The sequence below is a fragment of the Fonsecaea nubica genome (genome assembly GCF_001646965.1).
Source record: "Fonsecaea nubica strain CBS 269.64 chromosome Unknown Scaff17, whole genome shotgun sequence".
Taxonomy (NCBI): Eukaryota; Fungi; Ascomycota; class Eurotiomycetes; order Chaetothyriales; family Herpotrichiellaceae; genus Fonsecaea; species Fonsecaea nubica.
In genome coordinates this window covers 18,498-32,327 of record NW_019173690.1, presented here as the reverse complement: position 1 = coordinate 32,327, position 13,830 = coordinate 18,498, and the positions used below count along the sequence as shown (strand labels likewise).

At 51.9% G+C, this 13,830-nt stretch overlaps 4 protein-coding genes across 4 annotated transcripts; 2 read left to right on the top strand and 2 right to left on the bottom strand.

Annotated features, from left to right (window-relative positions):
* Positions 1-1,055: 1,055 nt before the first annotated feature.
* On the bottom strand, positions 1,056-4,279 carry AYO20_03536 (hypothetical protein; the record flags this gene model as incomplete). The annotated part of the gene is made up of 3 exons (XM_022641838.1): positions 1,056-3,652; positions 3,706-3,898; positions 3,953-4,279. 3 exons carry the CDS (start codon positions 4,277-4,279, stop codon positions 1,056-1,058), a joined length of 3,117 nt encoding a protein of 1,038 aa, XP_022502071.1.
* A 1,019-nt stretch (positions 4,280-5,298) lies between these two features.
* AYO20_03535 (hypothetical protein) lies at positions 5,299-5,910 on the top strand (the record flags this gene model as incomplete). The annotated part of the gene is made up of 1 exon (XM_022641837.1): positions 5,299-5,910. The coding sequence occupies one exon, from the start codon at positions 5,299-5,301 to the stop codon at positions 5,908-5,910; it is 612 nt and encodes a 203-aa protein (XP_022502070.1).
* Positions 5,911-6,463: 553 nt separating this feature from the next.
* On the bottom strand, positions 6,464-8,983 carry AYO20_03534 (hypothetical protein; the record flags this gene model as incomplete). The annotated part of the gene is made up of 6 exons (XM_022641836.1): positions 6,464-6,535; positions 6,707-6,964; positions 7,144-7,460; positions 7,558-8,210; positions 8,352-8,643; positions 8,719-8,983. 6 exons carry the CDS (start codon positions 8,981-8,983, stop codon positions 6,464-6,466), a joined length of 1,857 nt encoding a protein of 618 aa, XP_022502069.1.
* Positions 8,984-9,461: 478 nt separating this feature from the next.
* Positions 9,462-11,882, top strand: AYO20_03533 (hypothetical protein; the record flags this gene model as incomplete). Its single annotated transcript, XM_022641835.1, has 7 exons — positions 9,462-9,796; positions 9,858-10,083; positions 10,137-10,196; positions 10,260-10,547; positions 10,591-10,804; positions 10,856-11,057; positions 11,117-11,882. 7 exons carry the CDS (start codon positions 9,462-9,464, stop codon positions 11,880-11,882), a joined length of 2,091 nt encoding a protein of 696 aa, XP_022502068.1.
* Positions 11,883-13,830: the final 1,948 nt, after the last annotated feature.

Below are 13,830 nucleotides of genomic sequence, written 5' to 3'. Positions count from 1 at the left end.
GGACCACCTGGATATGCTTGATATTGCTGCTGACCAGGCTAGACAACAAAACCGCCGACGTCAGTCTTTGTCAGTTGTTACAAAGGTCAGTCTTGAGCTCACGTAGCCACCACCAGGAGCACCTCCAGGGGGAGGGGCACCGCCGGGTACAGGAGGACCGCCGGGATATGCAGCCTGTGCTGCGGCGAGTTTCGAAGCCAGCTATACACGTCATCAGTTAGGAGGAGTGAGCTTGATTGATTGCAAAACCAAGTCATGTTCTGAGGCGAAGAGGCGCGAACAGGGTGGTGATTTGGGCATGAACTGGTACGGGGAGGATTGGGTATTGGTGCGGGGCAGATCAAGGGGGGAAAGATGAGCTGAAAGATGGTACTTACACCCATGATTGAGATGCTGTTGCTGGTCAAGATTCAGGAGGAAGAGAAGAGCAAGGTAGAGATGAGAAGAGGGAGTTTCAGATGGACGTTGAACAACCCTTTTAAAGGGGGAACCAAGTTACTGAAATTCACAAAACTTGTGATGATGGCAACGGTCTGAGGGACATACCATTCACCAGCCCTGGTGACAAGGAGGGGTTTAGCCTGCAGCTTAGTGACAGGGCTGTGCTAGCTGAGCTTCAGGGGGGGAAAAGGTCACTAAGTAGCGGGGGGCCTAGCTCCTCACCTTACCTGCACAAGTTCCCAGGTGCCTGGGCACGAGTTGGTACCTATTTTGTCCTCGGTCTCAGACCCATCGGCAGAGTTTCCTTGGTGGGCGGGCCGACTTGTTTACGTGATTCTGTGGATCTTGTTATTGGCCGGTGCTTTAGCTTGTGTAGCCTAGCTAATCAGGGTTTAGCCTCGATATCGAGTCCGAGATCTCTTCGAGAATTTTGCATCCATATCGGAAGTGTCCTTTCCTCCTAGGGCCATTTTAGTCCTTGAGACCCGACATGTACTCCTTTGGTCTGTTGAATGGATACTCTGAATGTACTGAAATACTACAATCCAAGATCTGCCCGACGAAAAAAAAAAGATGACGAAAAAGAGAATCCAAAACCCGCCGGTTGCAGTGCATTATCCTGCTTCTTCCATCCGACCCATCTGAGCCTCAAGCTTCTCGATCTGCACTCTAGTCCAGACGGTGTCACGGTGGGAGACGCCGAGAAGAAGAGTCTGGCCAGCTAATGCCTGCTGGTGCAGTTTCCTGGCTTCAACTTTGTCAAACTCCTCCACGACAAAGGCCAGGTCATTGATCGCCCAAAGGGTATCGTGATGGTCCATGCCCAGGACTATTTTCCGTCCCTCAAGGCAAATACGGTGGTGCTGTGCACTTTCGACAAATTTTCCTTGGTCGCGGTAGCATCGGCCTATGTCAGCCGTGGCCCAGAGGACGTGAGGATGGTCGGCACCGAGGAGCTTCTCCTGAATAGCAATGGCCTCTCTGTGGCGTGATATTGCAGTCACGGGGTCCCCCAGTTGTCGATATGCTCGTGCCAGTGTGTTCAAGGTCCAAGCCACTTGCAAATCGTCTCCAGACGTCTCCAAGACGGCAAGTGCTCGCAAATGCATCGAGATGGAGTCTTGAGTGCGCTTCAAGTGTCTATACATACGGCCAAGCTCGTTGACCGTCCAGATTGTTTCCGGATGGCTAGTTCCCAGATGCTTCTCCTGGATCACGAGTGCCTTCTCTTGCGTAGAAGCAGCAAGCTCGACTTTCTGCTGTTGGTCGTATATAATTCCCAAGCTGTTCAACAACCAAACCGTCGACAGCTCGTCCTGCTGGGGAGATTCCTCTTTCCTCCGCAGAGCCTCGGTCATCCATCTCTCACCTTGATCGAGCCTGTTGCTCATGGTATATTCTCGGGAGAGGTCTCTGATGACCATCAGCTTTTCAAAGTACGTTACCTTGGCCCTGCCGGTGCTGTCTATCTCTGAGCCGCAATCGTGCTGTTCTTCGACGTTCTCTACATCCAACAAGATCTGCTCAACATCTCGAATCCAATCTAGGCGATCATCGCGCTCCCGCTGCCCCGCGGATGCCCATTTGCAGAGCTGTTTTTGGAGTTTGACCAGGTGTTGCAAAGGGAAGACTGACGTTTCACCAAATAGTTGCCGCTCGATCCAGCTTAAGCGTCGCCGACGGCATGCCAAGTAGCTGTGCATCATCTCATCGAGCTCGGGTTCATATCTGGATCGTACTAGGTGGTACGCCCAGAAGGACATGGCGTATTCAGATAACGGGAATAAAGCGTCGATTGCGAGGTTGGTCTCCATCTCGGCAGCCTGGAGGAGGTACCTGAGACATATCTTTGCAATATGAGAGTGGCCATCTGCCTCTTGAAAGGGCAACCTCGATCCATCGTCACTTGCTTGCACAGAATGATTTCCGGTCACATCCAACAGAAATTCCCGAACGGAAATGTGGACAAATCTGAAGATATCCTGGTCTGGGAGATATTCGACCAGAGGACTGCAAATTTCCAGCATCGCCTCTTTAAATGGTATCTCTTCGATCCTGCCAACAGCCAAGGCTGCTGTTAACTCATTCCAACCGACTGGGCGGGCGGCGCAACACATCCAGGTCAAGAATCTCTTGGTGAGCCTTTGACTTTGGCGCGACCTTGTTTTGAATCGTTCCAAGATGGCGTTGTAGGTCAAATTCAAGCCCACCGGGTGGTTGGAGATTATATCCATCGCATCGTAGGTGCTCGTCGCCGACGTCAACGACTGTAAGAGAAGGCTGGCCCAGAGGAACATGCCATCTGCTCCTTGGGAGAGTTTAGCAAACATTTTGTCATGCAATTCTGTATCAACAAAGTCGAGCTTGGACAATTGACTTGTGACGAACATGTCAATGTCAGCTCTTGTGTCTCTCGGCTTTATTCTCAAGAAAGAGTGTGGATGAGAACCAAGTTGCTTGGTTAATCGAGGTAAGTCTCTGCTCAATATCAAGGTACGAATAGTCACGGTAGACCCGGTGAGGGTGAGGATGTTCCGCAGTACCTCGTCCGGACTCTCGGCCTCGTCTAACCCATCTATCAAGATATAGACTTCATCCAGGAGGCCACAGAGAGACGTGATGAGGAGGAGAGGTTGGTCGGCCATTGAAAGTCGAGGCCTCGCGCATTTCGTCGACCTGTTGTAGAATTCGAGCACCACCTCTGGCAGGTCTTCAAACTGGGCTATTATTTGTGCGATCAAAGTGGCCAGGATGGAAATGGTGGTCCGGTTCTGCCGAGAGTTTTGGGAGCAGTAAAAGAAGGCCACAGATTTGAGCTCATGAGCATTTCGAGAGGTTTGGATGTGCTCGATTATGGAAGTACTGAGGACCGTCTTGCCCGAGCCTGGTGGTCCGACAATCCACAAGATGCGGTTGTCGATGGATTGGTACCACTCTCGGAAGAGGTGGTGATCAAGGAGCCATCGGCCGCACGACGAGATGCGCCGATTCGACTCTCTGAGGAAGTCATCTTGTGCATCGGCTGGAGACAGCCACCTCGAAATGTTCTGCCGCGCCTCCGGATACCCTTTCCAGAGGTCAACAACTTTGGTGTCGTTCGATAGCGCGATCTCATTTTCTAAAATCACCGAGTGTCGAGAAAGAGCTCTGAGAGTGTCACGGAAATCAAGGTCGAACGTTCGCCAGACGTTTCTCCAAAGCAAGCTGAAGCCTACCACCTGTAAGCGTCGAGACCGGGTTTTCGAGAAAACAGAGCCAACTGACCGCGCTTGGAAAATACCGTCTTCGCTTTGTGCAGAAACACCAGGGTATCATAGTATACCTCTGCCAGTGCGGCCTGGAAACGAACATCGCCCCTGAGAAGCTTCTCGTACTCGGCATAGAGTGAGACTTTATCGCTGATGTCTTCGATTGCATGGATCAACCTCTCCAAATACTGGGAATGGGATGAAGAAACCTAAGACTGCGTCAACACTATCCAGCGGTGTTCCATTGCAGAGGATGGACGAACCACCAGCACTGCTCTCACCAGCCCCCACACGAGAGAGAATGGTACAGGTCGCGCCTGCGTCGCCGTGTCCAGGGCTCGCCCATACCGCTCGAGAAAGACCAGGAAGGGTTCAATCCGGGACTGGATCTTGCGGGTGCGACTGGAAGCCGCCTGCTTCCGTTCCAGCCGTTGGACCTCGGAAACGACGTCTTGGAACTGTGTGTGTCGAAACTGCTCGTGCTCTTCAACGTCGAGGGTGGCACGAAAACGTTCAAACGAGATCTGCAGGGGCTGAGGGAGAGGGCCGTGAGGCTGAACTACTTGGGACATTTGCACCATCTGCGCCATCTGCGCCATTACCCACAAACAACACGACCTTGGTAAGGAGAAGAGCGACACGGAGACGGACTGGCATCGCAAAAGTTCCAATCGTTCTCAAAGTGAGGCACGAGATTCCAGGCAGGCTGTTAGTGTCGACTACCGCTTCACTGTTCTGACATGTGTAGGAGAACTACCAACAGAGCAAACAGCCTGATACTTCTACACGTTGCCTTTTTCTTTTGATGAGGGTGGCCCGGCAGTGCAATGGTTTCTCTAGGATGGCAAGCTCAAGGGAGGACTCCTGTCTCGTCGTGCATTGAGCCCGTCGAACTGGTGAACCCAATGTGCTGGCGTCCAAACACTCTACGAGGTATACTATCACCGTTGAAGAAGTTCGCGGTAGAAGCTAAGGACCAACCCTCTGAGGTGGCACTGCAGCTCGGGGTACTTGACCAGTTATTGCCCCCGCAATGAAAAGTGACTATACTGCTCCCGCATGAACGCCTACTGCGCCTTAGGCAGCAATCCTGCAGGGGGGCCGCCTGGGATTTGCACTGACAGCGCACTGCAACACCTCAAGAGAGCCAATATCTTGCCGGAAGCGTGCCAGATTTCGAATGCATGTACAAATCAGCCTTAAGCGACGGTCTGGATCGATTCTCAGCCTCACCACTTTGGCGCCCGCACACCTCTTTCGATGGCGACCTCTTCGCGGAGAGATTGCGTCGTCACCAAACACGAGGATCGAGGGAATGAGCTGGCCGAATACTCTGTGTTGGTAAACGTCCTTAGCCTACGCCTGTCCAAGGACCTGAACAAGACGTGGTCCCATATGGGCTATGGATGAGGCTCAGCAGAATGGGTTGAGGTCGCCCTTCTTGTCTAAGTGGACCGAGTATTCGTCTTGGTACGTACACCGGCTCTATAAATCCAGTGTCGATATTGCAACATGACACTTCATTCCTTCGGCATCAATTTCCTCCTCTTTGAACGATAGCTGCCTCGAAAATCTATATACTTCAACTCGGCCAACGACTCCATCAAACATGGCGCACGCGATCTCGCCCCAAGATCTGACGGAGAAATTCATTGCTCAATTCACCGCCAAGTTGAAAAGCACCGACTTGGTCACTCTGCTCAGTAGCCATCTTCAGCAGAAGGATGCCGACTCACGCATTCTGCACATCGACCCGTCGGTATTGGAGTTGCACCTCGAGCTCCTGGCCTACGAGAATGCCATCAAAGTCGCGTGCACCTTCCCGACCAAGCTTGCAGAGAGACTGGCCCAGCGACAGGGAAACGTCCCAAATCAAAGGAGTCAAAACCACCATGCAGTCCCGGGTCGCACGACTGAGCAACACGTCAACGGCGGCATTTTGAAGCCAGAGCCTTATCATGCACCGGCTCTGGATACGGTTCAGACAGCCAAAGCCCCCGTCAACAGCACCTCCACGAAGAACGAGCCAGATCAGACATTGTATTTCACGGGCAAGGAGGCAACAAGGCAGTCTGGAAGAGAGGAAGCCAAGAAATCCACATCTCGACCAGATAGCAACGCCCGCGCTTCACTCAACCATGAAGCCTCACGGCCAAATATGAACACGGCACCAAGTCCAGGCCCAGCGAACGGCCACAGGCCCGGTCCCACGAGCTACTAGCGGGGCAGAATGTGGTAGAGTCTCTGCTCGGCACCGGCTGGGACGTGTTGGACGGCCAGATGACCAGCCGCTGTGATAACCACTATCATGGCGAACCACCAGCTATGTGTTGAAGAGATGGGCTTCGGGACAGAGGACACTATCTAGATGCCGGTGCCTGACTCGGTGTGGAGGACTTTGCGAAAGCATAACACGGGCCTTTGGCCATGACCACTGTCTTTCCAGTAGATAGGTTCCATACGAGTAGATAGTTTCATATGCATACAGAGTTTTATATGAAGATATATAGAGGTCAATTGGATCACGACGATCCTAATACAGCTCTATCCATACGCTATTCTGTGCCCCTCACAGATCACAGAGTTGCTATGACTCCTTTCCAATCCTCATCATGAGCTCCCTCTCCTCCCCATGGCTTGCATCATTGTCACAGTTACAAGTTACAATTGACAGTGACGTCTGACAGTTTATGTAACTTGCAAGGGTTTTGACAGATCTTGTGAGAAGCATCCCCACTTGCCAGCGTCGGATCGTTCCAAAAGTGTCGCTCCCTCTATTGTCTGAGTGCCTTCCTCGTGGTGTCGTTGTCGTGATTGTTCTCCTCAAACTCTGGTGGTCTGGTACTCTAGTACTCTAGTACTCTAGCTAGCCTGTCACCCGTCACCCAGTCTGATTGTCCAAAGCAGCCACAAACAATTCAATCAACTGTTCCCCACCAACGTGCCGAAAATGTCAGCCTTGCGGAATCTTTTTTTTTTCTCTCGGGGTTACAGTTGGGAACGAACGGAGAACTCACGTATTTGGTATACTTGGTATTCCCGGCGGCGGGCTGCAAAATGGCCATCTTCTCGTCCAGCCGATCGGGGGAACAGTACACCATCTGCTCCAGTCCGGGACTGTTTTCGAGCTCGCCAATAAACCCCAAGGCTTCGGGACTGCTTCCGACGCGGGAGATGATGAAGACGACAGACCCGTCGCCGAAATTCGTGCCCGATAGGTCCTGTTTGCACTGTCGAATCTTGTCGCGCAGCGTTTCGCGATGTTCGCCGTAGGGCTGTGATGGCGATCAATCAATCAATCAGTCAGTCAGTCAGTCTCGGATTTGGAAACTCGTCTATGTATAGCTTCTCGAGGCTAAAGAGAGACTTGGAAGGAAAAGGAAAGGCCGGAAAACCCCACAACTGAGAGCCTCCCGAGGAGGGTGTTTCGAACCGGATGTCCTGTGTTACTTACCTCGCCGTCGGTGATGATGACCACAATCAAGGGCGTATCAAATGTCCCCCGCTTCACCTTCTCGACAATCATGGGCCGTATGATCTTGTCATGCAACTTGTTTCCGAGTTGCGTGATCCCTCTCCATCGGACCCTCTCGACTTTCTGCACAATGTCGTCTGGCTGTCTCAGGTCGTCGAGCCACGAATCCCGGGTATAATTGAGGAAGCGGATAGAGATGCCCGTATCTTCGAACAATGTCGCGATTTCCGCGACACGCTTCAGAGTATTTCGCAGTGCTGGTATCCGATTTTCTTTTTTCATCGAAGTGCTATCATCTGTGGTGAAGCACCGCACGAATTAGCCAGCGGAAACCAAAAAAAAAGCCAGATGATGATGAGCCCTCCCCTTTCCGGAGTGAGGGCAAAAACTTACCACAGAGGATCACAAAGTTGTACAGGGCGAGTTTGATCGCTCCAAGGGTGGTTTTCGGTGTTAGTTCATATCGGGCTGAAACATCGGCCGCCCTGGCGGCAGCGTTGGCGGCGACGGTCTGCACCCTGGGGTGGTCCTTGTCGTAGAACTCTGTGAGTCCGATATTCTCGATCGTCTTTGTCAGGTACTCTTGGCTTTTCTGCGGAGATTTGGTCACTTCCGCATATGTTTGTTCCGAATCATCGGAAAGAGGAGTGAGTGGTCGCTCTTCGAGATCGGACTCGGATGTTCCACCGTCTGGGGTTAGCGGTCTCTCCTCATCTTGGGACACAGGTCGGCTGCTGAGAGGGGGCTCTTCGCGCATTCTGGAATGTCTGGTCTCGGAAGAGAATGCCCCATGGTCACGTTCCCGAGCCGGCGTTGAAGAACTTATAGCGTTGGGTGAAGGCTGCCTAAGGCTACCGTATGTTGTGGGTAGCTCCCTTTGAGGCCGTTTTACATTTGCATCCGCTGCTCTGGGATATGATGCGGCTGGGTCCACGGCAGTCGAGCCGGGCTCTTTCATCTGGGCTGCCTTTTTGCGGTTGCTTTCCGGGTTCTGTTCGAGCCATTCTGAAATGGGACCGAGCTTTGAATTTTCTCGCGGTGATATCCTAGAAAAAGAAGGTAGCTTAGAAGACTCGACACCACCTCGGTTTGGTTGAGATGTTGGTGATCTCCCTGAAATGAATGGGGGGTTAGAAGACCTGACATCTTGGGGTGGTTGAGTATGTGATGGTCCCCCAGAAACGAACGGTGGGTTAGATATCTCAACATCTCGGTGTGGTAGAGTAGGCGGTGGTCTCTCGGGAGTGAAAGGCGATTGGGAAAACTCGACACCTCGCTTTGGTGGTTCATTGTTCGAGGAATAACGACCTCGGTGGTCTTGATATGGCTCCTGGCGTTCGGGGACCAAGGTTGAAGCCTGAGATCCGTCGAATGAGGGTTTTGTTTCCAGCCCCCAATCGGTGTTTCTGTTATTGAAGTACCCTAGGTCACTCCCTCCGAGGGGTGGTCCATAGGTGGGCTTTGAGACTGGACGCCCAGCTATTTTTGTCCAGGCAAAAGGATCAGGTATCCGCTGAAGGCATACTCGAGGGAATTTCAGGAGTTTCGACTTACCATCATCCATCTTTGGTGCATTCCGAATCGCTGGGCTCCGTATCCGTTCCTGGAGCAAACCTGGAAACATCCTTATCATTTCAATGGCCGATCGCTCGGACACTGCCCCTATGAGTCCATCGAGAGCGTCCGGAGTGACGTTGTCGATGCTGTCCATGGATCTGTTGACATGGCTCTCTATGAGGTTACGCAGATTGGCCTCTCCAAGAATAGAAGTCAGGCTCTGGGTGTATTTCTCCGCCAGTTGGCTTGCGTGTTTGGTCATTTTGGAGGGGATGGTGGTTGTTACAGCGGGTAATGATGGGACAGTAATGTGATCTTGTCTTTATGTATTTGCAGGCCTGGTGTCAGTTGCATCTGCCAATGCTCTGTCGTTCGTCTGAGGGAGGAGTGGGAAGTGTCTGCGAGGGTATCCATCTACTCAGCCTCATGACTAGTTGCATACGTGGGTCTAGGTCAACAAGACACGTCAGTTGGCAACCTAGAGAGATACAGGGGGTTGGTGTCCAGTGGTTTCAGGCAGATGTGCAGCAAATGGTCCAGTTCAACGACCAGTCAGAAGCTGTAGTTTGCCTAAAGTGATGCGGCCAACCAGGTTGCCTCAGGCAAATAGAATACGAGCTCCGCATTTCTGCCTTTGTATTGTAATGACTGTCGGAGGATGATGGAGTGAGATATTCCCGAAGCGCTCGACTGGATTCTGGTGGTCATCCTCCTTGACGCGGCGATAGAGTCTACCAAACATGGCCACCAACAAGAACAGGAACACAGTCCGGGCCCGCAATGTGCCCCTGGGATTTAGCGTCGAGAGTGTAAAGGATATCATCTGTCGTCGATTCGAGGCCTCGGAGAAGACGACGATAACATGCAAAATAACACTTGCTCCAACATGCACAGACAATGGAGAGACTCAAACCGCAATCATCAAGTTTAGTCCATCCATGCCTGGCTTTCTCAGCCGTCTTAGCGAGAAGAGAGAACAGATCGAGGTGAAAGACTCCAGGGACATAGACATCGACCAGGATTTCTATGGTCTCACTCAACTGTATCCAACCCACGGGAGCAGAATTCCTCTTGAGTAAGTACGGAGAATATTCTCCTTTGGACACATCAAAACGCTGACCGAGGAATCTATGCAGCATTATTGCAGTCACCGGACTCAACGGCCATGCCTTCGGTTCGTGGACCGGAGGGAAGGACCGGATGTGGCTTCGCGATTTTCTCTGTGAGGACGAATATTTGAAAGCTTGTAGGACCATGACTTTCGGGTACAACACCAAATTGAAAGATCAAGCTGTCCACCGAATCAATGATTATGTCCTAAACTTTCTAGAGGAACTCAAGAAAGCGAGAAAAACCAGCGAGGTGTGTGGCATCCATTGGCGCTGGTCGTTGGGCTGACACAAAAGATGATGTAGGAGAGAAATCGGCCGATAGTCTTTTTGGGTCACAGCTTTGGAGGCATTCTTATCGCTCATGTGTGTATACCATTGATTCCGTCACTGGAGAAGCCGAGTCTGACGAAGAGATTGGAAATATAGGCGCTTGTCAAGGCCAGAGGGAAGGATGATGGGTCTTTGGTCAAAGCAACTCATGCATTCCTTTTCTTTGGTGTACCACATCGTGGTATCAGCCTTTCCGATGTTACTAAAATGGTCAAAGATTTAGATTATCCGCCTCAGAGGGAAAAGCTGGTGAAGGAAATCATCGAATCTTCCTCGGGGATCAATCCCATCATGGAGAGCTTCATCAACATGACCATGGGCAAGAAGATCGTTTCGTTTTATGAGACTCGAATGACCAGGGCTGTTGCAAAGGCAAGTTTCCGGGTCGGTCCAGGTAGCAACCAATGCGTGTCTTACATTTCGGCAGAATGAGGACGGCTCGTATGGGCGCTCCGGAGAGTATATAGAGGTTGTGAAAGAACCCTCTGCCAGGTTTTATCTGCCGGATCAGATCGAAGAAGCAATCCCCGTGGATGGCGATCATTCAACCATGGTCAAATTTGCGACTTCGGCCGACGACACGTACCAGTCCGTCCGCAACTATTTGAGGGGTTATCTCGAGTCGTTCGGATTCATCAGTGGTCGGTTGGTTCCATAGGCATTGGGGCATCTTTGGTCTGATCTGCGAGCAGGCCCTTCCTTTGCGAGTCGCAATGTCCATCAGCCGTACGATAGTCATCACGCAGTCGCCGAAGGTCTTGTGGCATACTTTGCCCACACACCAAAACCTTTACACCAGGCGTTGAGACTTGCTGCTGATCTAGGTTTGATCGTGGAAGCGCTGTATCTGCTGAGAAAGGGAGCCAATCCGAACTTTCGGGACACGGAGCCCCGGTGCGGCCAACCCTCTGAAGAAGAGCTAGAAGAAGAGAAACTGACATTTTGCGATCCAGACCACTGGGCGCTCTGTCGTCTCACTCGACCACACTATCTGCCCCTCGATGGAAAATCCAGTCCAATGGAGACATTATGGGACCAGGAGAGACGGCGATTTTTCGAGCAGCCCTCCGCAACCACAAGCACGTCGTTGAACTTCTCCTCCAGTGGGTGTCAGATCCCAACCTAGCAGCTGAGAGTGGGAAGACTCCTTTACACGAAGTTTCAAGCCGTGGTCATCTCGCCCTGGTACAGCTGCTATTGGAGCATAAGGCTAATCCGAATGCACGAGACTCCATATGGGAAAGCACACCTCTTCACGATGCAGCGAGGGCGGGCACAGCAGCTGTGGCACTGCTTCACCGATATCGTGCCGATCTGAACGCACAATTGAAATTCAACCGGGACACGCCGCTCCATCTCGCCGTCCGCGAAGGCCACAAAGAGGTGGTCTACTTCCTGCTTGAAAACGGCGCCAATCCTGTCCTCACGAATAAAAGCGGACGCCGACCCGTCCACGATGCAGCGCGAGCCGGCAACATCAGCTTGGTGGGCCGGCTGCTGGAAGGGGTTCCCAAAGGCGAGACAGATCCACTCGATAACCGGGGATGGACGCCTTTGCACGAAGCAGCCTACGGAGGCCACAACGACGTCGTATGGTGGTTACTGAAACGAGGTGCGGATAGGGATGTTGCACTTCGGGATGGGAGACGAGCTGTCGACTTGGCCAAGGAGCGCGGGCATCGTGAGACTCAAAAGCTGATACTCGCATCGATCGCATGAAAATAATGACTCAGGACCGCAAGTTGGCTTTGGGCTTAGATCTCGACCTTGGAGTGTCAGAGTGTTCAAGGTGCGCGGTTGAGCTCCGAGTCCGACTGCTACCAAAGTCGGCTGGGCGCTGCCGCCGCTTTTAGACTCGCCTGGCCCTTCGATGCAATCATGGTGGGCATATGCCGCTCTGGTGTCTGATAGAATACTTCAAAGTCCAAGATGATAGGGATTTGTGGTGTAGACTAATAATATTTCATTCGAGAGCGAAAGAGAACTAGGCTGCTAGGCTAGAAATATCTACAGGGAGCAAAATGTTGGCGTAAGGAGGCACTTGCTGCTACTGACGGGGTTCCAGCCTTCCTTCGTGTGGGTTCAGACAGTCAACAGCCTTCACGATCGCAAACATGCGGCCAGTCACCAGATACTTTCTTTGTATTATTGCGACACCTCTCTTGAGCGAATTCTCTCTCCACATTCTCGAATTTGTTGACGAAAAAACTCCTTTTGTCGCTGCTGAAGATGGCCAGTTCGGACACCAGACGTTGGCGCATGAGGAAAGCGGTAGAAAGTCCCTAGATATCGGCTCAGTCCCTCACGAGAGCAATGCCGAAAACAACAACCTCCGTGATGTCGACACCACACCGCCGAGAAATGTAGCCTTTGTTACAATGTTGGCGATTGTTGGGATTGTTATCCTTTACGTGCTGTGGCAGGTGGTTCCCTTCACCTGTCAGATGCAGCTCAGCAATCAAGAAACTCTGTTATTCCAGTGCCTCTACTGGGGTTTGACTCTGCCCGCCCGCTGCTCGTCTCATGTACGGGCTCACCGCCTGCGCAACATACTACGTCTACGTTTATCGTCCCCGCTGGTTGCTACGGGAGACACGGCTCCGAGAGCAAGCATTGCAAGCATACGCCATAGTGTTGGTCGTAAAGATGAAGTTTTTGACCTCAAAGGCAGATGATGCGTCGAGACCTTAAAGCAGCAGTGGCGGCTGAAGATTCGCGCCGTTCCCGGACGATGGCCTAAAACAGGTGCCTAGATACAAAAGGAAGCACCCGGTTCGTTGAAATAACCACACATTCCGGGCAGTCCCTCTGGTGCCTAGCTGCCTAGCTACTGGGTAGGCTTAACGCCACACTCCAGGGGGACGATCCGTCAACCTCCTGCTTCAGACGATTGGTCTATTCGGCACAGCCTCGTCTCCAGCCATGAACTGCTCCTGAATAACTGAGCCACGAGTAAGTCAAACCCAAGTAACAAGAGGAAGAGAATATTCTGTGCGGATACCTTATAATGTGAATTTCTCTTGTGTAGTGTGCATGTCTGGCACAAGAATGTAGCTGCTGTGACATTAGCACGTGCTATTCTGTCCTGCAGCCTCCTCGTTACCCCTCGTGCCCCACCACATTCTCATTTCTCGACGGTTAATTGATTAGATTAGATGAAAATTTAGTCCTCGCTTCACCTGCCATCCCGTTGCCATCGCTGGTTGCGTCAACTTTTAGCCCAATCCGTCGCATCTTCGGGTGCCCTTCTCTCCAACGTCGTCAAAGAACATTGTTTTAAAATCATCGAGACACTTATAAGACCCCTGTGCTGCACACACATAACGTGAGACTCTTATTCTTAAACCCCTTCAGACCCCCAAAGTCTTCTCCAATTAGCGCCACTTTAATCCTCCATTTTCGTTCGCAAGGCTGTCTGCCTTTCGCATCAGCCACCATCAGCCCACCTTTTTCTTTCATCTGCATCAGGACATTGGCGCGATAGATCCCAAGCAGAATGCCGACTTATACCCCCGCGCAAAGATCATCAATATCCCAATTTGTCAATTTCACTCAGGCCAAGGAGAGCATAGCCGCAAGGGTACGTGAACTCGAGCTTCTTGGAGGCAACTGACTGAGGGCAGCGGGGCAGTTTCTGAAATCCCACGACTGGAACGTGGAAAGAGCG